Genomic DNA, 23800 nt, shown 5'->3' on the forward strand with positions numbered 1-23800 from the left:
GCTGTTTGGGCTGGCCAGGCAGGGTCCCCAGGCACTTTTGGAAAGCATCCCAGATACCCGAGAAGTCTCTCCCCCAGAGAGAACATTTCTCTCCAGCCAGTCACATCCCCCAGGCTGGTCTCATCCCAGGGGCCCACAGCACACCCTGAGCACTGTCACTTGTGTAGGCTGAACTGAGCCAGCCCTAAAAACACTGGGACAAGGCATGAGGAGAGCTCAGCGTGGGCACCTGAAGCTCCCATCAGGATCCAAGACAACACAGCTCAGCTGCATCCATCCTGCACTGCCCCAGCCAGGAGCTGAGGGTGCTTCAGCTGTCCCTTGAATAGCTCCTCCAGCTCCAAAAGCCTCTGATTTTCCAGCATAAGGGGGAAGTGACCGCATTTAGCATTTGGTTTTCTCCCAAATGTTTAAAACAACCCTTTACAGGTGGCCCGAACGAGCCATCTTTGCACTAATGTGTGCAGAAATTCCAGCTGAGATCTTCTCAGAGGATTCCTGAGTGGAGGTGGGAGGCACCCGGGGAGGGGGGGGAGACACCACAGGTACAACACCTGCACCCCAACACTCCAGTTCTTTACAGGGAGCAGCCACCTGATCTGCAGGAGTCATCCTGCAGCAGGAGGACGTGCCCAGCCCAGCAATAAGGATCCAGTGGGCAGGGCTCCCAAGTGGCCATCCATCCTCAAACCTGCCTGCGGGAGCTGGGCTGCTGCTCCCTGCCCTGGCAGAGCTAAGGAAGGACAGCAGAGAGAGCTGGTGACTCAGGGAGGCCCAGAGTTATCCTGCCATTGGAAGATGGGGTGATGAGGGTGGAATATGAAGGAATCTCAGTGTCTAAATCTGGAGTGGACCAAGGAGAAAATTCACACCCCAGCAGGAAGGGCACGAACAGCTCAGTCATTGCTGCAGCAGCTTCACGTGAAGCTCTGCCGTGACCACAACCCTTAAAAGCCGAGCACATCACACCCAAAACTACAGAGCTTTGAACAGCCAGTTGAGAGGGATCCTGGCTGCTGCCCCACTGCTGGGAGGGGATGTGCTGTTCGGCCTCATCCCGTGCCCGAGCTGCTGCCTCAGCCACGGGCTCGCTGCCGATCCTGCTCGGGCTCACTGCGGCACGCGGAGGAGGAGGAGGTGTGACTTGGGAAGCAGGGAGTTGAAATTCCAAACGCTAAAGCAGGCCACTGCATTCCAACATTAACTTTGGCATTTCGTAACCATGTCTCGAAAATAATAAAATCAAGGATAACCAATTCAAACGTCCCCGTGTGGAAATCAGCAGGCTCCCGGCGATTTCCCACGTGTGCACTCGTGAGTGCCCCGCTCACGGGGCGTTTCCCACCACAGCACCATGGAAAGCTTCAATGCAAGAGTATCCAAGGAATGCAGGACTCAAGTCAGCGTTATGCCAATTGTGTCCCTTCATCCAAGCAAACCTAATACACAGGTACAGACTGTGACATCCAGCATGGATTTTGTCCTCTGGGAAGGTGGACAGGGAGAATGTCTGTCCCCCCCGGAGGTGTGTCACTCTCCAGGGCTCTGGGTTTAGCTGCCCAAGAAAGCCATGTAGTAACCTCAGTTCCTGGGCTCATCATCATGGACAGCTCCATGGGAGATGATGGGCCTGGATCCCTTGGGCACCTGAGGAATGACCAGACCAGCCAGGAAAACTCAGCCTTGGCAACAAACAGGCAGTGAACTCTGCACCTCCAGCCTTACCACACCTCCACAGTGGCTGTGCTATGATTTGGTCAAGTCAAAGCCAATTCCTGTGGGATTCAGTTCATTTGGTGCTTCTTGCAGGGAATGCTGACATATCAAATTACTGATACCTTGTTTGGGTCCTTGTGAAACTTCATCAAATGAAATTCTGAATGCAGGAAACTCTGAAGAGTCACCAACACGGAGGGGAGGTGCAAGAGAACATGAAAATGGTCCTTTCCAAGTTTTCCGGGCTGGCTGGGGCTGCTCTGAGGCCAGGCCGTGGGCAGCACAGCCCCCTTGGTGCCTGGGAAGCTGTTAGTTATGCACAGGAACATGCACTGCCGTGTAACTGGTTGGCTGCACACCCAGAGCAGTCCCCACACATGCTCTGTAAGCAGTTAGTAAGTGCTACTCAGTGGTGACAACCAGAAGCTGGTTTGCTCTAGGTAGGCACTACTTCAGCCAGTTTTGGTGTTCCCCAGGAGTGATCCAAGCCCCAGCTGTTCTCCCACTGTTACCATTTGTTATCTGTTTCACCAGCTTCTCTCCTCGTGCTCTGAGACACGTGAAGCCCCGTGAAGGTGGTTCTGCCCCCACTTCACACACAGATCCCTGTCTCACACCTCTATTCCCATCCTAAAGGCAAACACCCCGCTGTGCTGGGATCAGTCCCTCACGCAGCTCCACGACAGCGTGTCCTGGCTGTGCCATCCACACCCAGCTGCCTTGGGAATCATCTCCCACTCGGAGGGCCTGGCCAGCCCAGGAAGGTGCTGAGGGCTCAGTGCTGCCTGTACTGGTCCCTCCATGGGCTCTGAAGCACCTGCTCCATTGCTTGGACATCTCACGTTCCTACAGCACGATGACGTTCCAGCTGCTCCTCCCAAGGAGTCCTTGGGGAGGTTCTCATTACACACTGTAGTAAGCAGCTAGTAGCACATTAAAGCCTGTCCTCAGCATGGTTCTTGCAAATACTCAGCCTCAAACTGCCCCTTCTCTGATCTCTGAAGAGGAAGGTGTGCAGAAGAAGCCCAAAGATGAAAGTTACTATTTTTATGTACCAAACACAGTTTAACTAATTATTGCTACCATTAAACCTGATAATAAAAGCCTGATCTTAATAAAATCTAACTCAGTGGCTATAACTACTAGATATGGTTTCCAGAGCATTCCTTAAATACAAATTCAGCTACACAGCAGAGTAAGAGCCCTCCCCCACCCCTCTGAACTCTGAGAACATTTCAGTTTTGAAGTATCTCTGCAGTCCCAATCCCTTGAAATGTAATAATTCCTTAGTTTTAAGTGTAATGTTTCCTTACAGAACCTGCCCAGTGTCTGACCTGGACGCCACATGGAAGAGGGAGTCGCTACCCATCATGGAATAGTGGCTTCCAGCTCTCCCCCTGTGCTGCCCTACGCTCCTTAGGGCCGACAGGCAGGATTTCCCAGGGCTACCACAGCAGGAAAGCAACGGGAGCACCAGATCCCTTGTGCAAAAAAAGCTTCAGAGATATTAATAACCCCCCCTCCCACCCCATGGTCTGAGATCTCTGGAAAATCCAGTGTTGTGACCCTCTGGGCTTTATGCCTGGAGAAGGAACAGATGAGAAAGCAAAGCGCTTGGAGCTGGGCAAACTGGGCTGCTGGTCCTTCCTGCCCCAAGGCCCCACTCCGTTGTGCTCCCACAGGTTCTCTTCCCTTGCTCCTCGTGCTCCGTGCTCAGTGGCGGCGCTGGGCAGACTTACCGTCCGGCACCTCGTCCGGCCGCTTCCTCTTCTCGTAGATGACGATGATGACCACGAGGATGACGATCTCTGCCAGGATGCCCAGGAAGGGCCACAGCGGGGCCAGGTGGCTGCGCACGCGCAGGATGGTCGTGACCGACACGGAGCCCACCTGGTTGGTGGCGTTGCACTGGTACTCGCCGGGGTCCTCGTTGATCTGCAGGTTTGTGATGCTGAGCTCGGTGTAGTTCTCCTTGTTGGAAATAAAGAACCTGCCGGAGGAGTTGTTGATGTCCTGGCGAAAGGAGAAGGGTGGAAAAGAGCAAGAGCCTTTGGTTTGTGTGTCATGGAACTGGAAGAGCTTTGAGGGAGAAGCCCACAGCTGGTGTTTATTCTCTCTCTAAAGGGAGCTGTGCTTCAGAACACCACCAAAAAATACCACGAAGGGAACCCTGCACGTCACCACCATCTCTGAGCACTCCCAGCACACGGGCACATACAGCACCATCCCACAGGAATTTGAGCTCACACTTGGCAGTGAACAATCATCCCATCCTGTTACTTGCTTAACATTTTTTATTCAGCCATCCCTCCAATTGCTGCCTCTCTGGCAGATCATGCAGCGACAGAAAAGCCAAAGGGTTTAGCAACTTCCAGCTTCTCTGCTATTCCCATTGCTGGTCACATTTTCCTGCTCACTGCAGCAGTTGCTACATGGAAAAAATATGCTCACTTGAACACTAATAGAGATCACTGCCACCTCCTCATACTGAGTCTTGTGAGCTCAACCAGTTAAGCTGGAAAACTTGGAGGAATTTATAGCCAAATGCAGATTTAAATCATATTTCATAACTCAGATCTTGCAGTTTGCAGCAGATACCCTGAACACTACTGACCAGCAATGCCATGAGCAGCTCTGTTCACACCCCAATACCACAAATATGCATCTTTTATCCATCCATCCATCCCCACTGCTGCCTTCACTCACTGACGGATCAGACTTCTGAGGAGCCGCATTTTACAAAGTTATGAGGCTCCAGCAGCACATCCCTAAAGCCAGGGTGCTGGTTTCCCTCCTCCCAGGGATCTTGGCAGGTGGGTGCGTGCCTGGCCCCCCCACTCCTCTTACCTCAAACACTCCATTGACCTTCTTGCGCCAGACCCACTCGGGGTGGGGGAAGCCCACGGACTTGCAGTACATGAGGGCCTCCTGCCCCTCGTTCTTGTTCTCACTTCGCTTGTGCCCGGTGATGTCGGGAGTGGCTACAAAACAAAGGAGCAGCTTGTAAACGCAAAGAGAGTTATTTCAATCATACGGACAAAAAAACAAGTTTTCCAGCTCCCTGGAAGCTGTTCCTTTCCCACACCGAGCCTGTCTTTGCGAGGGAAAATTGTGATTTTACTTCTCTGTTTATCAGAGCAGCCCTAAAACCTCACGAGAGATTAGGCTGGATCAGTGCAGCGCCTGAGCTGAACCTTGGCCGGAGCAGATGGTTCTGGGGCCGCAGTGACCACCTTTAAAGCCCTCCAGCCCGCTAATTACGGCACACGTGGCCTGCTGTGTGATGGCAGGACACTGATCTGATAATCCAGTCAAAGGCCAGGCTGGGTGCTCCAGGAAAAGACCCCCAGGCACCAGAATTCCTTCCAAGGAGTGTTCCTTTCCCCACTAGCAGGTCCCCCCTGCAGACAGGTACAGGGGGAGCACCTGCAGCTGAAATAACGGAGCAGATTTCACAGTTCTGATCAAAGTGAACAAACCATCTTGTGCAACCAGACATCAGCTGAACCTGCTCGTCCCAAAAATTACAGCTCTTTGGGAAATTGCTTGGCAAGCTGAAGTGCTTAATATTGTCATATTTCAAAGCCCAGGGGTTTGAAATGCAGGAAGCATCCCGTGCCTTGGAATCTTCTTAGCAGTGATGCAGTTGATTAACTGTGCCTCTCACAACATTATCAAAATAAACAAAAAAGGCTGTAAGAACACCTGAGCTACAGTGCTCCTGTGCGTGTGTGTTCACCTGCAAAGACACCATAGGAGATGGGTGCATCGACCCAGGCTTTCTCCAAGTGCCTCTGGGAATTCCAACAGGATTCCCAATACGCCCCTGAGCTCTGCAGGAGTTCTGACCAAAGGGTGAAGCTAAGACAGGTGCCAGAAAATTAATTACAGATGATGCCAACCATAACTACGATAGGTAAGAACAAGGCCAAGGACAAAACCAAGGGGTTTTATTTATCCTTAAGAAAAGTGACACCTAAAATGTATCCACATCAAACATAAAAATACTTTGAGAGACATAAAACCTGAACTGAATGAAGACACCAGATCCAAACAATTCTCTGGTCTTGTGCAGAAAGCAGCTGCCAGGTACAGAAACTGAAGGAAGCAGGGAAGGCAAGGCCATTCCACACCTCCAGGTGATCACACACCACCCGTGCCTGCAAGGGGCAGTGACACCCGGAGGAAATCAAGGGTTTGAGCTGGAGGTCTTCAAGCAGAAAATAAATGAGCTTTGGGGTTGTGTGTGCTGTGTGACTTCAGGACCCCAAGCACTGATGTGCACCTGCCTGCAGCCCCAGGGAGGAAAATAACACTTATTCCAAACAATGATGGTTCAGGAAGGGAATTTCATCTCATGGCCTGCTGAAAGGTGCCAAGGAAGTTCTCCTTCAGGCAGGAACTGGGTGAGCCCAGTGACCTCCCTGTGGTTTTTGCTTCCCTGAGGATGACAAGCAGGGATCTCCTCCAGCCTCAGGAACACGAGAGGCCAGTGGGAGCACAAGAGACATGTGGTGACAAGGCAATGATCCCAGACCTGGGCTGCCAAAAGGGACTGCAAATGACCCCAAGGGGAGAAGCAGCAACAGGATTCATCACTTTGGAGCTACAGCCCCACACAGGCTCCATGTGCCAGCACTTGGGTTTCCAGGGCCATCCCTCGGCAGCAGATCCGTGCCGGGAGAAGGGGCCAGGGGAGGCAGCAGGCACAGCTGGCCCACTTTGTGTTAGCTGCTGGTTGGGAAAGAGGGGGGGAGAGAAAGAGGGAAGGCTTTCTAGGGCACCTCAACTTGTACTGCAGGGTGACCTAGAGTCTCCTACAGCCCACAGACAGCGACACTGTAAGGAGAGGCCATCTCCGAAGGGTTATCCCAGCGGAGCACAAGTGCCAAGAATACCTCCTGCTCCTCCCTGGCTCTGCTGGGACAGGCACTATTTCTGTAGGCAGTCAGAGGGGAGCCCCAGTGCAGTACTGATGATTCAGGGCATGGTGCTACCCAGCGAGACATTAATGCAGCATTTCCTCTCCCAGACTGTGTTCTGCTCTCCCACTATCCCTGCAGCAAACCCCAGTCACAGCTTTAGCAGGGAGTCGTGTTTTCCTGAGAAGCTTTTCAAGGCAGGATTATTCCTCAAACCATTCTACTCTGGTGCCAGATAAAGGCCAGAATGAGGCAGGTGTTGTTCAGGAAGGGGTTGGATTTCACTCCAGCTTTCAGGCAGCAGAATCCCCATCTCTGTTCAGACGTGGACACAACCTGCTCTGTCAGCTCCTGCACCACTGAAACCCAGACACTGCCCCTGGTGAAACTCCTGCACTGTGACACTGGAAAGATACTGAAGGTTTCCTTGGAACAGCACATGGAAGAGCAAAAAGAGGCAGAGCTAATTTAAATTAACTGCTACCAAAAAGAAGGCAAAATAAACACGCATTCAGGGATTCTTGACACAAGAGGAACTTTTGATATGCAGCATTTTGATAGTTTTAAACCAAATCATAAGAGAAAGGAGGGTTTGTGCCAGAGTAAACACTGGGCTTCCATGCTCCAGGTCCCCAACAGGCACAAAACACACTGTGCAGCTGCTTTCTGAATGGTTTGCTTTCAATACAGCCCTGAAAAGAGGGGGGCTTGCCTTGTTAAAGGGTACTTGATATACAGGAGGCATTCAGCCCTTAATTTCCAGGTATTTTCAAGCTATTGTACTGCCAAAAAGGAGAGTTGAACTAATATGTGTAACACCTCCAAACCATGTCCCAGTTAACAAAACCCCTTCAAGTTTCCCATTAACAGACAAAATTAAAGCAAGGGCAAAAGCACCTAAAAATACTCCTGCAATAAAAACTCTTATGTCTTATGGGTGACCTGTAAAAGGGCTCTGGAAGATTTGTTTCCCTGCATTATGATCCTAATCCCTGTCTCCCTTTGTAGTCTGGGCACAGAGCGAAGACAGCAAAGGTGCAGCGAGAAGGGAGAACCTGATGTGGATTTTCTTGGATCACTCCAAGGTCCAGCTCTGCCAAGAGTGTCCCATTTCTTGATTAATTTCTGGTACAGAGGTGAGGCTGCAGCAGAGGTTTCCTAAGACAGCCAGGAGTCCAGCCCAAGAGCAAGTGAGAGGAACAGAAAAGTGCAAAGTGAGCGGGGGGAGTCAAAGAGTCCCTTGATGAGAGAATGGCACAAAGGCCTCAGAGGAGGAGGAATGATACAGCTCTGGACATGGAGAAAAGGGAGCCTGGGATGGGAAGGCAGGGCAGAGAGAAGAGATGCCCTCTCAGTTATGGTACATAATCCAGGATCTTCCTTGATGCTTGTGCTACCCCTGGGCAGCCCGAGGGAACTGCAGGAATGTCCTTCCCCAGGCTCTCCCGGCTGCTCTGTGACAGACAGACAGAAACTTGTTTGCTCTCACACCTTCTCCCAAGATCCCGGTAAGAGCAGGAACACTGCAGAGGCAGAATTCTTCAGGGTTGCATTTCATTCCTTTTCTTTCTTTTAATCTTCATTCTCCAGAGCTCCAACCTCCCAACAAAAAGCAAAAAAGCAAAACAGGGTCTTCTACAGTGTGGCAATGGAGCAACTACAGACATCCACTTCCAGGTGGGGAGGAGGTGGCAAAGTGCCCTTGGCCAGGGCCTGGCAGGGTCATCCCCACTGCTCCTGCCAGAATAACCTGCTTCCGTGCAACAGTCCCACAGAAAACGTGGGAGAAGATCCCTATTCCAAGGCAGAACTTTCCCAGTATCAGCATTTGCTCAGCCTGTTCTTTCAGGCTCAGAGCTGCACTCCCACAGTGCCCCCAAAGCTCTGAGGATCTGAGCAAGAACACTCAAAGTCTCCACCAGATGCTTCATCCAAAAGCTGGATGAGGGAAGCCAGACTTGGAATTCAAAGAACAGCATCAGAGAGTGCCATTAAACCCCAATATTTCCAACTGCTGTTACGCTCCTGCCTCAGTAATTTTTCTACCAAGAAAAATCACAGAATCCCAGAATGGGATGGAAAGGACCTGAAAGCTCATCCAAGTCCCACCCCCTGCCATGGGCACCTTCCACTAGACCAGGTTGCTCCAAGCCCCATCCAGCACTTCCAGGGACATGTGGAGGCAAACAGGCAGCATTACATGGAAGGCAAATGGCAGTGGATGCCCTGGGCTGCATCTGCCTCGAGGCACTTGGTGAAGTTGTTCACAAGCTGTCACAAAGTCACTATTTTTGGCCCACGGGCATTTTCGTATTCAGAACCATCTTCTCCCTGTGCATCAACAGATGAAACTGCACCACAATTACAATGAGCAATTAAACTTGTCTTCAGCTGCTTAACCACAAACACCACACCTGCAGGTAAGTACTAAACCACAGCATCTGCAGGGGCAAACAAGAGTCGTGTCTCACTGTCCATCACATCTGCCTCGTGCTTTAAATGCATCCCAGTTTGTCACTCCTCAAGTTTCCAAGGAACAGGAGTTAGAAGGAAAGCATCTTTCCAGTTAAAAAGTGTCCATGTGCTCCAATTCCCAGTTTGCTTGGCATAAAGCTTGAGCAGGTACTTCCCACCCCAGACAAGCCCTGGTTCTTCTCCCTGCCAAGGAGGAATTCAAGGCACATCAGCCACTCTTGCTGTAAAGAAGAGCTGGAAAACAGGGTTACTGAGGCCTGGAATTGTGGCAGCTGAGGACTCTGGAGGGGTAAAGCCTCCCAAAAGTGCTGCTGGAGTCACTGCCTTCTAACTGAGGGCCGCTCATGTACTTCAGGTATGTGAAACGTTAGCAGGATTAGTTCTTGTTGCACTTCAATCACATGACTGGCTCTTCTTTCCACAATGTTAAACCCCACATCCCTGCAACCCCTCCCCTGCCAAGTTCTGTTGGTGGCAGGCAGGGCCAAACCCTGAGGCAAATATTCCCAAAAGATCTTTGGAGACGTTCTAGAGAGCTGGAAAAGGTCTTACTCTGTTCCCAAAGTTATTTTTCCTGCCTCCAGAAGTGGTGTGTCACCTAAAGCAGCCTAGAGAAGGAAGTAAGAACTTAAGATTTTAATTAAGGTAATATTAGAAGATTTAGCAATTAGAGCAGAAGAATAGAATGAGATTAAAAAAAAAATAAAGGAAAATAGCCCCCCCTACAACCTTGGGTGTACCTTGAACACCCAGATGAAGCTCACCAGAAGCACAATGTGCTGGAATTCAAACTGCTCTAAGCAAGGCAGTAATTATTTTTAGAGATAAATACAGTTTTAATCACTAACAGCCCATTTCTGTGTGTTCACATCCCATACACTTCTTAGCTGGGCCAACAAGAACTTGTTGGGAAAGAACTTTTAAATCATCAAGACAGAAAACCAGTACAAGATCAGCCAGGATTGTTTATTTATATGGCACTACTCCCCTTCCCCAGGGGACTGCATGGTCCCAGAGATGCTGCTCTCTGGAGAGAGAACAATGCTGTGAATTTGCCACGTCACAGACCAATGAATTACTCTCAGATTCAGGACCATGCAGTGAGGAACCAGAAATTCCCAAAACAGCTTTTGCTGAAATTATTGGCTATTTACCAATCGCCTCCATATTATGACCCAGACACTGCTCTTTTGTTCAACGACTACAGCAAAACTTGCTGCAAACCTTTCACATTTTGCCGTTTCTGTCCTAAATTTTAGGGTCCTAAAGATGCCAGAGGATGCACAAGACAGAAAGGTGTTGCAGTATCCCCTGAGTACACCACAAATGCAATGGTCATATTGCCATCTCTGTGAGACGTTTCCCCATGAACGTGTGCAAGCCTTTCCCTTGGAATTCTAATTATTGTGTATCATAACAAATTATTATTTATAACAAACTGTATTGTTGATCCAGGTTTGACCACGGGCTCCGTGTCACGAGGAAAGGCCTCCTGAGTTCACTCTCTTGTACAGAGCCCAAGTGGCAGAGAAATGGCATTTTCAGGGAGAGGAGACAAAAGAGACAAAGCCAGGAGTACCTCTCACTTCTATAGTGGCGTTGGCTACAGGAGAGTTGGAAAACACAAACACACACAAGTATTCCCCCGACTCTTCCGCTCTGGCCTTCGCGATCCTGCAGACAGGAGAGAACACGTGTAAGAGCCCGGAAACACGACCTGGCAACAGGATTTAGTCCCCCCCCCCCAGACTTTGATCTTTTCACTGGATTTCACACTGTTAACTCAATTAACGCCTGTTAATTGTGCACTGCAGCTCGTTTGGAGCAAGCCCTCCTCCAGTCAGTGGCCTAGGTAGGCAGGCACGACCCCCTCTGAGCCCAGCCTAAGGCAGAGCTCTTGTCCCCATCCCTCCCTCCCTTTACCAAAAGGCTTCTTGGCTTTCTTTTATTTTTATTAATTTTTTAAACCCCTAAGCAAACAGCATGCAGCTGAACAGCAACCCTGCAATAAAACCATTTAATTACACATGGAAACTGCTCAGACACACGGAAAAAGCTGCTCAGTTCAACACAGTCCTCTGAGTGTTTACAGCACTTACTTTCCAGAGTTGCTGGCGAAGGTCTAAAGTCTCTTACAAAGTTAATGCCTCTTTCAGATAAGCAACTCCCCAAGTGCATTCAGGGCCTTAACAGTTAAATAATCACACTCTGACCACTGCTTTTTTTATCAGTCAATGTTTAAAAGTGAGGGGAAATAAGTAAGACACTGAATTCTTTCAGTTCCACACAGGCTGCTTTGCAAAGTGTGATGCTACAACAGTGGCACTGGGGTATTATTACCATCAATCATTAAAGAAGGGTAAACTGATACAGCTGCAAAGTTTTCAAGACAGACAAGTTTGTTTAGCCAACAACTGCCTTCCAGCAGGAGCAGCTACATCGAGTCTGAATGAGAATCAGGAAAGATATATTCAATTTCCAACGTTGTGTGAAGCAGGGGTTTTAAGGGAAGTAGTTTCACCTCTAAGTTCTGAAGCTTCCTGGATGGTCAACACTGAACTTCCAAGTACCAACCACATCTCACAGCAAACCAACACACTAATGACTGAAAAATCAATAACCTGGAAGTTTGTAAGGGAAATAAATAGAAAGCAAAAGATTAACCAAGCACATAGATGGATGGTGGAGCTAAATATCCTCTTTTAACCACAGCCACGTTGACGCTGCTGGCCTGGATCCTCACTGTGAGAATTTGGTACTTCTGATTTCAAAAGTAACCAAATCAAAGCAGAAGTTACCGATCAGATCAAACGCAAGAACAGAACACCATGGAAAGCCTGAAACCCCAACGTGCAGTAAAGCAGCTTCAAAGTGATCAGGAAATCAAGATCTGTTTTGCAAATGTAAATCTACTGATTTCTCCAGCTGTCCCTGGGATTTCAGTGTGCTCCTACAACCCCTCCATTCCCTGGGAACACAGTGACTGTCTTTAGCCCACTTTACTACATTCTTATCCAGGAAGTTAAAACTGAAGCCAAGCTTAATCCTCCCTCTGCAGAGGAATTCTGAAGGAAAAAATGTCTTGGAACATATTACAGGGAAGTCAGCCTCAATCCTTAAGTTTCCTGGATAACAAAGTGCACAAAGTGCCTTTTGCACCACTCAAACTGGTGCTTTTGGACCAAACTGCTCATCAAGTTAATTGCCAGATAAGAAAGCAGAGCCTTTAAAACTCAAGGCCAGTGCTAAACACTGCATTGAGGAAGTAACAGGATGTAATTATGGAAGTAAGTGAGATGATTTTTTAAACTGCAAAATGAAACAGGTAATGCAAAGTGAGCTAAAGAGGAAAAGGGAAAATACACATTTGCCAGAATTAAACCCAACTTCCATAATCCCGGGGATGAAAGGCAATGAAAACCTTGAGCATTTCTTAATCCTGTGCCAGTGAACAACATCAGGGTGGGTAAAGAGCCACCCCAGAGACAGAAATCAGGTAGCTGAGTTATTTAGTTGAGGCCAAGTTCCCAGCAGTGGTTAAAAACATTCCTCAAGTGCTCTTCATCTTGGCCTAACACTGAACTGAGAGCTGTATTTGCTGTCCATGCTGGCAGCAAGGGAAGAGAATGGGTGGAAAGAAGAAAATACAAAAGAAATTCACACACTCAGAACAGATCTCTGAGGGCATCACTGAGGGAGCTCCATGTGCTCTCAGCAACTCCACGGCAAGGAAGTCCCTTTCCAGGAATATGGAAACCCTCCATGGATTTGTGCTCTGTGCGAGCTCCAGTGAAACAAGGGAGGTGGCTGTGCAGGGTCTGTTCCCTCAGCCTTGGATGGAAGGGACAGAGCCAGGGAACAGGTCAGTGCTGAGGGTGAGGATGCACCGACAGCCCAGAGGCACAAGTGAGGTGGTTCGGTCAAGATGTGGGACCATTCCATAGCAGTGGTCTGACAACCTTCACTAACAACTCTGAGATCACCCTCTCTCATCCCCCAAGGCCAGGAGATGACTAAACCAGCCCACCTCAGCAGTGATTTGTGTGCTGCACCTCCCTGCATGGCACAGACATGCACCGGATCCATCTTCACGCAGGGAAGAAAACTCCCCTGTGTGTCTGTGCCCCAGAGAGGAGCTAAATGAGTTCAGATTGCAAGATCCAGAATAATCCAGGCTTTAGATACCCTGGAACCCAACCCCTCATCGCCTGCTCCAAAGCCACCGGTCTGCCAGCCTGGCGTTCTCCAGTGGAACAGGAAGGTTATTCCCAAGGGACTCACTTGTACTCTGTAGTGTTGGAGGTTCTCCTAGTGCCTGGGATCTCCTCCCCGTTCTTCACCCAGTAGCTGGCGGTGAGGGGGCTGGGGCTGGTGGTGAGGTTGCACTGCAACGTGACGGCCACCCCGGAGACGTGGAGCACCACATCCTCGCTGGCGTTGATCCGGGGCTCTGAAACGAGGGGACAGCACATAGCAACTCACCTTCCCCAGGCACTGCCACGCTAGTCTAAAATCCAGAGGGGAATTGGGAAGGGAAAGAGACTACACAAGGAATGTCACTGCACTAGTTGGGAGACAGCGAGAAAGCCACAATAAACAGCCGACCACTAGTGAAGGCAACACCTTAGGGATCAGCACTCCTGGAGGGGAAGAAGAGAGTTATTTAGATGGTTTACTCTAATATTCACATTGCTACAGGTTTCTAGGTGACACCATTAATGATTTTTTGCACATTACTGACCATAACACGGGAGAACACATGTCCTGTGAGTGTACATGAGACCAGCTTGTCCTCCAGAGGTTTCTTTCTGGTTGTTACTTTGATTCCTCTACTTTGAGGTTTAAACCAAACCCATTTTCTATACAGAACAGCCCTCAAACTTAAGACTTCTGAATAATATTTTTGGATTTCCCCCTGCAAACAGACTAAAGTCTACCTATGGAAAATATCCTGTGCACACAAGAGATTTCAAAGAGCCCAACTTCCACGGTGTCTGAAACGGGGCCAACACCCAGCGTGGGTAAGGCAGAGCCTGGTGAGGAGTGGCTGAAAGCAGCCCTTACACAGCGTGTTAGAGTTGGACTTATTTCATCTCTAAAGTAACCTTAAACATAAACATTAATGAAGGGGGGGAAAAAAGGAGCCTCAGTGCATAAACAGACCCCAGGAGTTACTCACTTTGCTGGGAACAGAACCCAGGCTGTTCCACTTCACAATCTTACCTGGTAACAGCAAATTCACTTTTTTTTTTTTTTTAGGGGAAAGCCTTTCAGAAGTGTTCAAATTAGTATGAGGGCACTGTCCTTACATTTGATGGCCACATGTGCTTAAAATCATGCAGATGGCTCTCACTCACTGACAAATACGGCTGGTGACCTTTTGGCACAGTCAGAGACAAGTTTCTTCCCAAACTTGGAAAAAAGACCTTTCTATGGAAGGTCTCATGGCTCACATCTGGTTCCAAGTATTCTGTAAAAAAACCACCTAACACAGGATGACAGAGCTTAAAAGAAATTAAGAATTCTTGCTGTTAGTCTTCAAAAAGTACCTAATTTAACAGTGGCTCTGGTTTCAGCTTGGACTAGAGGCCAAGACTACGGGGTCTCTGCTGTTCAGGTGCTGCTGTGCCTTCAGCCTTGGATTTATTTCCTTACTTTAAAGGGTGAAATGGATTCCCAAGAGGTGGCTGCTGCCAGCTGCTCATTTCTCTGACCATGACCAGGGTTGGCAGCACCAGCCCCTCTGGATGCAGGAGCTGCCTCTCCCCGCTCCGGGCAGGAGGTGAGGCAGCGGGTCAGTAACCAAGACCTTCATGATTTCTGCAAGCCAAAGGAGTTTGAATCCTGTAAACTCTGCTACACCTTGTGGTAACCATTTGGAGAGTAAGTTTAGTTGTATCCATGTAGTCTTTTGGCTGCTCATCTGCAAAGCACTTGGAATGCAAGTTATGAAACAGAACGAGGGGGATGGAAAATACTGGTTGTGTCAGAAACATCACAATTCCCAACACAGACATTCCTCTGTCCTGCCAGAGAGGCAGGGAGAAATAATATCCACCTGCCAATAACCTGATGGAGCATTCCAGTCCTGTGCATCCCTTCTCCAGCAGGCTGGGTTTTTTTTGAGAAGTCCTCCTTTCCACAGCTATTTAAACCCAGGACTGGTATTTACCTGCAGAAACACTGGCAGGTACTGCAGGAACAGAAGGGGTTTGACTCTTCCCACAGACATTTTGCTCTTATCACACATTTTTAACTGTGTTTCTGCCTCCTTCCTCCCACCCAGGGGATTTCATCCTTGCAAGGATCTCTTTGGGTCCTCCAGTACAAAGCTGTTGTGTCACAGCCATATCACTGGACTGCCCTGAGTGCTTTTCCATCCCCAACAAAAAGCTCATTTGCACTCCCAGAAAAATACAGAGCAATGGAAATATTGTCAGCACTGTGTTTGAAACAGTAATTCGGTGTCTGACTTGCAACTTCTTTAGTTTTAGTTTAGGAAAATGAAAGGCAACTGCAGTCTCACATTCACCTTTACCTGCATTTATGGTATTTTGTTTATAAAAAAAGCTATCAGGCATTCCTAGCCTGATTTAATTCCAGGAGACAAGCTGCAACTGGAATACTGCTGGGATGGTGACATCCAGAGGAAGGTGTTCACCTACAAGAGTCACTTTTTACACGACTTAAACTGCCCATTTTATGTAAGACCAGCTTTCAAAGTTAAAAACCAAGCAAACCAACTAAAGAAAGCCCAATAAGTGAAACTCATGTTCCAGTTTAGGAATGAGGCAGAAGGCAGACAGGAGTTCTTGGGTGCTAAATTTTAAAAATCAAGCTGCACTCGAGATCTTCCAAGGACGGGGTGGAGGTTGTGCTCTTTGAGACACTGGACCTTTCCCTTCAGCAATGCTGGGGTCAAATATTGGCAGCAGCAAAGTGGCCACTATTAACTGGAAATTCCAACTGTTTAGTGAGACAATTCCCACTTCAAAGGCAAATTGTGTTCAGACACACAACAGAGCAGCTGAGACAATTTGGGCAGGCTCAGATAAGATGGTCTCCAGGTCTCCAACCTCCTTGGAAACTCTCTCCCACCTTATCTCTGTTTCCAGGCAGGAGCTGGATGTCCACGGGGTCTTTCCCAAGCAGCAGCAGGTCAGATCTCTTATCATACACAACATTACAGAGCAAAGGCATTAAAGTATTTGATTCAACATTTGCCCCACCACGAAAGCAGAATTATCCTGGGCACAAGGCACTTGGCAAGGAAGTCACCACACACATTCCTGAATTAGTAACACCAGATGCAACAAGGAGTTAACTGGGGAGGAAGATGAAGGTTAAGCTCCAGGTCCCTGGAGCAGGTTAGTACCAATGGCCTGAGAGAGGGGAAAACCCACTTTGCATATGGAAAACTCACAGCAACTCATTCCCAAGGGTTGGCTTTGCATATGAAAAGGATTTTCTCCCTCAGCAGGTCACTCCAGCTGGCTGGACACAGCCAGAGGAGCTCAGGACCCACCACTCTCCAGAGACCCCACAGGTCTGGACAGGGCAGGGGGATTTCCAGGAGACATCACTTCCTAGAAGACAAATTTCTGGGCTTTATCTCAAGGTAGTTTCATTCCCTAAGATTACAGGCTCTTGCTGCTGTAGGTCATGCAAGCAATCCAAGTCCTTTGGGACCTCAAAGGACCAGGGAGGAATCAAGGATTCAGTAGGACTGAAAGCTGAGCAGGTTCGAGCTGAACCACCCAATGCCACTTAAATTTTTTAAGTCAATCCACATCATTGGGTTCACCGGCTGTTTTTCCACATGTATCAATGCTGTTTCCATTTTCCAGAGGGAAGGTCTCTGATCCAGCAGTGCTGACTGCAGCACTATGGTTTAGGGAGAGTCTGGGGTTGGGGTTTTTTTAAGGTATTCAAATACATAACTGAGGCATAATTACACATTTGACATTTTTGTACCCAGACAAAACTCCAGGTGGTGCATAAAAGGTTTATTTACGCACAAAGGACAAGAGCAAGACAACAGCTTTGCTCTGCTCTTTTGTCACCTTAGGACACTGGGTAATCATGCAAAAAGTGAGTTCTCCTGCACCTCTAACACTGCAGATTTAATTCCCTCTACCTACAACTCCTTAGACATTTGCTTCACTATCAGCAAAGGCAAGAATTTTACATCTTGCCCAAAAAAACCCCAGGTTCTTCTCTACTGACTCTGACAGCATCAATTCCCAGACTCATCCAGGATGGCTTTAAGAGCAACCTGAAGGCAGGAAAAGCCTTGTAACAACAAAGAACAAAAAGCAATTCTGGGCCAACCACGGTCTCTGCTCCTGAGAGCTTTTCTGCTGCCAGAAGTTGCCTCCTCGGCTGAAAGTCATTTAGCTGGAGTTGTTAGTTCAGCTCAAGGGAGGGTGTTCCCCCCTCTCCTTTCACAGGCTGGATTAGGAATAGCTGCATCACTTCAGTGCTGCTGCATCAGAGAACTCATTAGGAACATGCTGCTGTTCAGGAAGGAAAAGAAACACCACGACTTCATGGAAAAATCTAAACATTAAAGGTGACACGTAACTGGAAGGGAAGGATTTATACAGAAGCATATATGCAACCAAAACACGCGAGAAGGCATTCAGAGAAATTCCAAGAGAAGGGAAGAAATCAAAATAAAATGGTTAGACCTGGGAAGAACACGGAAATCAAATATAAAGGCACTCGTGGAGAAGCCAGGGAGGCTGGAAACCTTCTACAAAACTAAAAGGGGTAGGGAAGAAACACAAATCCAACACCGGGCTCGTGTTCACACAGAAGCTCTAAAACAGATCCACAGATTTTCCCAAGTGCTTTGATCCTAAGGAGAAGAGACACGGATGGCAGACAAGGTCAGCACTACGGGTGGAGGAGCGGTCTGGGGGGCAGCACAAGAGGACAGGGAGGCAGAGGGTTGGGGATAACGGGATCGGGGTCACTAGACTGCCTCTAGGAACTACAGTGCCACTACGGTGGGTGCCGGACTCACTCTGCAGGACGCTTATAGTAGCCTGGGCTCGAATCCACGTTATGGAGGGATTTTGCCTCAAGTCATTCCTCCTGGGATCGTTGCTGGCCCTGCACTCGTAAGTCCCAGAGTCTTCCAAGGTAAGGCGGGTTATTCTCAGCACACTCACCCCATTGGCCCCGTAGGCAGTGTTAATGGTGACACGGCGCTTCCGAGCGCCATCCCACAGCTGTTTGAAAGACTCAGCCCGGTTGACTTCAGCATACCACCACTGGATCTCTGGAGTGGGGTTCCCAACCACATCACAGTACAGTTCAAAGGCGTCCCCCGTGAGCTTAGTTTCTGACATGGGCGACTTGACAAACCCAGCTAGAGGGAGGGGCAGCAGAAACGCAGTGACAGAGCGGCAGAAAACAAGAGATCTTATACACAACAAAGCAATGAGGTGCAGAAAACAGAGTTAGAGAAGACATCTACAGTAACACAACTTGCATAGAGAACCACACGTGGAGCACTCGTGGATGGAGGGCCACAGTCAGGGCAGGGCACTCCCACCCCGAGTTATACTGGCCACTCCGGAGGGTCCATCCGTGCCAGCAGTACCTGCTCACCAGCCAGGAGGGACCTCCAGGCAGACTGATGCAGATTCAGGCCCTTTGGAGTGGTGTGGACCTTGTCGTTGGCCAGGGTTAAGTGTTCATGACCAGATGTCTGCTCTCTGAAGAGGTTTCTTTATCTGACCTATCTACAAGGGCAGAAGGGGTAAACCCCTAAAATGAGTTCTGCTCTGACCTCCTCTTCCATCTATTTATCTGAGACAGGGAATTCCCCAAGACACAAGTGACCTATTTTCCTGAAGTATCTGGATCACCCCAGCTCCAGGAGAGTCACAACCTTCTAAGAGAAAGGGAGATTTGGTGGTATAAACACACGGAGGCCCAAAAATTGTTTGTTAGAGAACAGACAGCACCAAAGGTACTTCAGCAGCCCACAGAACTCTGAGAAGAGATGCCGTGCTGACATTCGTGCTCAGGCCAAAATATCCTTATTATGGCATGAAATCCTTCAATACTTACCAGCTTCAGAGCCGTGTTAAGAGCACAGACATCCTAAATTGTCCTTCAATCCTATTTTCAAAGATATCTATGGAGAACAGTGTTGCCTTAAAGCCAGTCCCTTCCCCCGCCAGGCCCCTCCTTAAACTAAAAGATTAGAACACAGCTGGCCAGACACAGATTATGCAGCAAAACCTGTCATTGCTGTGCTCCTCTTCTCTACTTCCCATGGGTGAGTGGAGTTACAGGGCCACACAGCTGATAAAACTCACTGGTTCTTCCCTCTCCTCAAATTCGTGGCTTGTTTTCAGGAAGGGGACTGAGAGACAAGTCAATGGATTGTAGAAAATGGAAAGGTGGACTTAGAGCCTCAGAAAAATTCACCATGTAAAAAAGAGCATCTCCCACCCCTCCATCATTTGACCCACTAATGAAACAGTGAAACAAAGAGCTGGGTGTGGACAGACAATCACACGGGAAGTTTGCACTACAGATGCATCTCTAAAGAACCATTTGGGCAAGAAAACAAGACCAAGAGTGTCTAGAGCACACAGAGAAATTGCTCCTTGCTGCCATAGTCCTGCTTGAAGAGCAACTGTGCTGCAGCTGCAAGTGACAGATACAAGAACACAGACAGAAAATACATGAACCTCAAAAACTGCTTCCATTACAAACTCATTTGCTCCTGGATTCTCCAGCCCTGCACTCCAGGACTAGAGGAGCTCAGAAAACCTCCAGCAAACAGTCCAGGAGGGAGGAAAGGCCAGTGCACTGCACATGCCCTCCTTACCTGCCCTGGGCCAACCTGCTGTCCCCGGGTTGGACACAGATCCCACAGTTCTCCGCTCTCTGAGGTAACACAGGGCACCACATCATGATCCTGCTCTGCTGGGCTGTCCCCATTCCAGGGGCTGCTGAACCAGGATCACTGTGTATTCCCACCGAGGTGTAAATCACAGCCAGGCTGGCTGCAGCTCCACGTGGTCTGCACACCCCCCAGGCTGGAGCAGCAGCACGAGGCACAGCCCGGCTCCTTCCCACCTCCTCCTGGAGCCCTCTCACAGATCACAGCTTCTTTCCCTCCCTTCCACCCTGACACTGAACTGCCACTCTCACCCAGTAGCTCCGGGAAGCAAAGCCCCTTCTCCAGGTTCTCATTTCCACCGCTGCCCAAAGGGGATGAACTGCCCTGCCCAAGACATGTCTGAAGGCGAAGGCAGAGCGACCCCAAACCCCAACTCCGCAATTCAATCCTACTTTTCCAGCTGTCCTGGCTACTAAGGAACCATTCCTGGAGAAAGACTTCTTGCCCAGCCTTTGTGGCAGGGCTGAAGGGTGGTAATTGTGTGTTTTCTGTATATTTTAGGATGCCCATGAGCTGCTCTGCTGCTGGGGCTCCACAACAGACACATGTGGGACGGGAGAGTGCTGTAAATCCTCTTATTATAGGGAGTATCCGTAATTTGAATAAAAAGCTGTCAAAAGCTTTCGGGTTTGATTCTGATTCACTAAGCTGTTCTTATAACTTTTGCACAAAGCCTAAAAATAATTTAAAAATATTCAACTGGACAACTGTATCAAATATTCTCTGGCTTTATGTTTTTAACCCCACATCTCCTCTTGAAAAAACCACGTCTCAGATTATGATAAATTCCCACACAACACCACCTTCATCTGAGTACCCCTGTCATCAGCACAGGTAACTCCACCGTGATGCAAATTAAAAACACAGACTGGATTTGGTGTCTCTCCCCACCCCACCAAAAGACAAAAAAAAGAGATAAAAATGCTCTTTAAAAAGCTATTTTGGGTTAGAATAAAATCCTGGAGGGACAAATAGCCTTGATATATAAATTAATAAAAACTTTAAATTACGAAGGACAGTCTGGGGTTAATGTTTTGCATTTTCACTCATTCACAAACAGCAAAGGCAGCACATCAAACAGCATCAGTAAGTTGAGGTGATGCTTCCAGCTACACTCCAGCTGCCAGAGGGCCACTGCCCAGTAAGATATCCAGCCAGAAGCTGCAAAAAGAGCTGAAATCTGCCCAGTACCACACAGACATGTTAAAAAAAAGAAAATCAAAGAAAAGGAAAAAAAAAAAAGGCTAATTATTACAGAGAATGCTCCCTGCAACACAACAGGAGTCTGGGAACTGAGGTCCTCCTGCTTTTTGTGAGTTGCCAGCGATTTCCATAATTGTTCAGAAGCAAACAGCAAATGACACTGTACAGATTGCACTGCTTACATAAGAGGTTTCAGAGCCCAGCACTTCCCTTACTTGGTCTTCTCCAAGCACAGCACTCCCTCCTTGCCACGGCCCTGTTCTGCACAGCTCTGGAGACAGCAGCACCGAAACACAAAGCAGCATCACAACACAAACAGTCCAAGGGGCCGAGGGTTGGCTGAGGCGGTGACACTGTATCTGTTTAACACCAAGAACCTGCCCTTATTTGTGCTTTGAGCCGATTCCTCAGTGCAGTGTCAAGTGCAGGACCCAGGGGGTGCAGGAAGCCCTGAGAGCTCACAGGCACCAGCCCTGCCCAGCACAGCCCACCTGAGGCAGGAAGGGGAAACAATCCCGAGATCCCACCTAAAGGTCATCCAGAGCCACGGGAAGCAGCACAACAGCCTCAATCCAAAGTGATTCCTTAGTGACAAGCAGAAAGGGAATAAGCCCCTTCGAGTGCTCCCAAGGAAAGATCATTGTGAGGTTTTGCTCCTGTCAACCTGCCTGATGCTGACAGCTGTATTTATTTCATTATAGCCACAAACCAGTTACTCTGTTCCACAGCCAGTGTTCCTCAGTAGAAGAAAAAGGGAGGTGTTTGAGGGGGAGGGTTTTTCGGGTTCTGGATGTTTTGAAAGCTAATTGCTGTCAAGCACAAAAGAAGGGAAAACCTACAGTTAAATCTCCCTTTACAACTCTTCCTGACATACCAGAATGCCAGAAAAACAATGCAGAGGTTATTCAAGTAAACTACGATGTTTCCAACCAATTTATTTATGTTTTAATTTATTTATGGTTTTCTGCCTGAAGTGGCAGTAGTTTTAAATAACTTCTGAAGGGGTTTTGTTTACTGCAGATTTGATCTCATCCACCAGTTGTGTGGATAAAGATGAGAAAGACTAATGCTCCAAAACTAGAAAAATATATTAGTCTGCACACAGAATTCCAGTGGCTCTTAATATTTGTAAACTCTCTGTTAAAATTTATGTTGTAGTGAAAGAGTACTAAATCTAGATTAAGAAAAAACAGGATCTTGAGAGCTCAAAAATTATTGTAAAATATGCCAGCAGTGACCTACCAGTCTCAAAATATACAAAAAGCAGTACCTGAAAATCATCCTTGAGTTGCAGAAATGATTGTGCTATTGATTCAAATATCCTTTTCTTACTCAAATTTAATCAAGATGCACTAGGCTGCAAAAGAACCAATGCCAAAGGCACTGGAGAGAGTGGAGGGAGAATATTTATTGCCCCAAGTTAAAGTCTGGTCTAAAGAAAGGGGTTTAAAACATAAAAGTCACATTTTGCCTGAGGAAGACATAAGTGCGAGATGACAAAAGGAAATGTTAAACCAGGCTCAAAGACAGAGACAACCAGGCTTAAATGAAATGCAGGTATTACAAAAAGCCTTACCAAATGTAGAACAAACTAATTTAGCTCGTTTTTTATATCTATCAAGCATGAAGATTAAAGCTGAAAACAAGCATCAGTGTCAAGTAGAGATGGTCCTGAAAACAAAGCCTGCAGGAATCAGAGAACAAGAAGCTGGGATGCCCAAGGGCTGCTTGGAGATGTGCAAAGCAAGGCACAGGAACACCCCAAGGTGACCCCAGTGAGGGAAAAACAATGTATTTCCAGGGACGTTTTCAACCATGAGGAAAATACAACTGTAATGAGGCAGTTTTATAGTTGGGGCAAAGCAGGGCACATCTCCATCAAGCAGGACAATGCTCTGTCCTAACCTGATGCTGTTGCTATCTTGAGGTGAATTCCACTTGTATGAAGAGAGAAAGCACAGCTCAAAGCCCTAAAATGAGAGTTTACAAAGCTAGAGCAAAAAATCAACACGATTTTCACTATGAACCCACAACACCCAGATCAAATGTAACTGCTTTGGGACTGAATGGTTTACAGAGTGTCTGCAGGGACAGTGAAAACCACCCTGCTCCACTGCTCTCAGGCCTTTAGGAAAGTTCTGGAGATTTTATTCCTGGGCACTGATCAAGACCTTTGCCTCCAATTCCACTTATTTACAGACTGAAGCAAGTACAGCTAACCCAGTCCTTCCTCTGCTTCCCTGTATCTCTCAAATCTCCTAATTAATACAGTGTAATTCATTTGTATGAACACCTGCCTTCAGGAATGCCTCTCCTAAATGGAATATGTCTTTGGCAAAGTTCTAATTGTTCTACAGACCAGCAGCTATCCAAAATACCCCAGGTGAGACGTGGATTTGTTACCCACCTTTGACAATGAAGCTCTGTCACCAAAAACAGGTGTTAGGGTTGAAGATTTCAATGATGGCTCTTCATTAAATTTTCACACCTTTTTTCCTCGATGCATTCTGGATTATGCTGATTTTTAACTACTCAAATAAAGAGATAAAACTGCAGA

The 23800-nt window shown here is 48.0% G+C and overlaps 1 protein-coding gene across 2 annotated transcripts in view; it reads right to left on the reverse strand.

Moving 5' to 3' along the window:
* Positions 1-23800, reverse strand: part of NPTN (neuroplastin) — a 46656-nt gene that overhangs the window by 6656 nt on the left and 16200 nt on the right. For both annotated transcript variants that reach the window (XM_039382871.1, XM_027723696.2), the window contains exons 2-5: positions 13395-13563; positions 10693-10787; positions 4564-4697; positions 3456-3729 (exon numbers count right to left, since the gene is read on the reverse strand). In XM_039382871.1, coding sequence (XP_039238805.1) covers positions 3456-3729; positions 4564-4697; positions 10693-10787; positions 13395-13563 — 672 coding nt within the window. The remainder of the gene's footprint in view (positions 1-3455; positions 3730-4563; positions 4698-10692; positions 10788-13394; positions 13564-23800) is intronic.

Source organism: Pipra filicauda, unplaced genomic scaffold (genome assembly GCF_003945595.2).
Source record: "Pipra filicauda isolate LSUMZ 115617 unplaced genomic scaffold, ASM394559v2 scaffold287_size946512_pilon, whole genome shotgun sequence".
Taxonomy (NCBI): Eukaryota; Metazoa; Chordata; class Aves; order Passeriformes; family Pipridae; genus Pipra; species Pipra filicauda.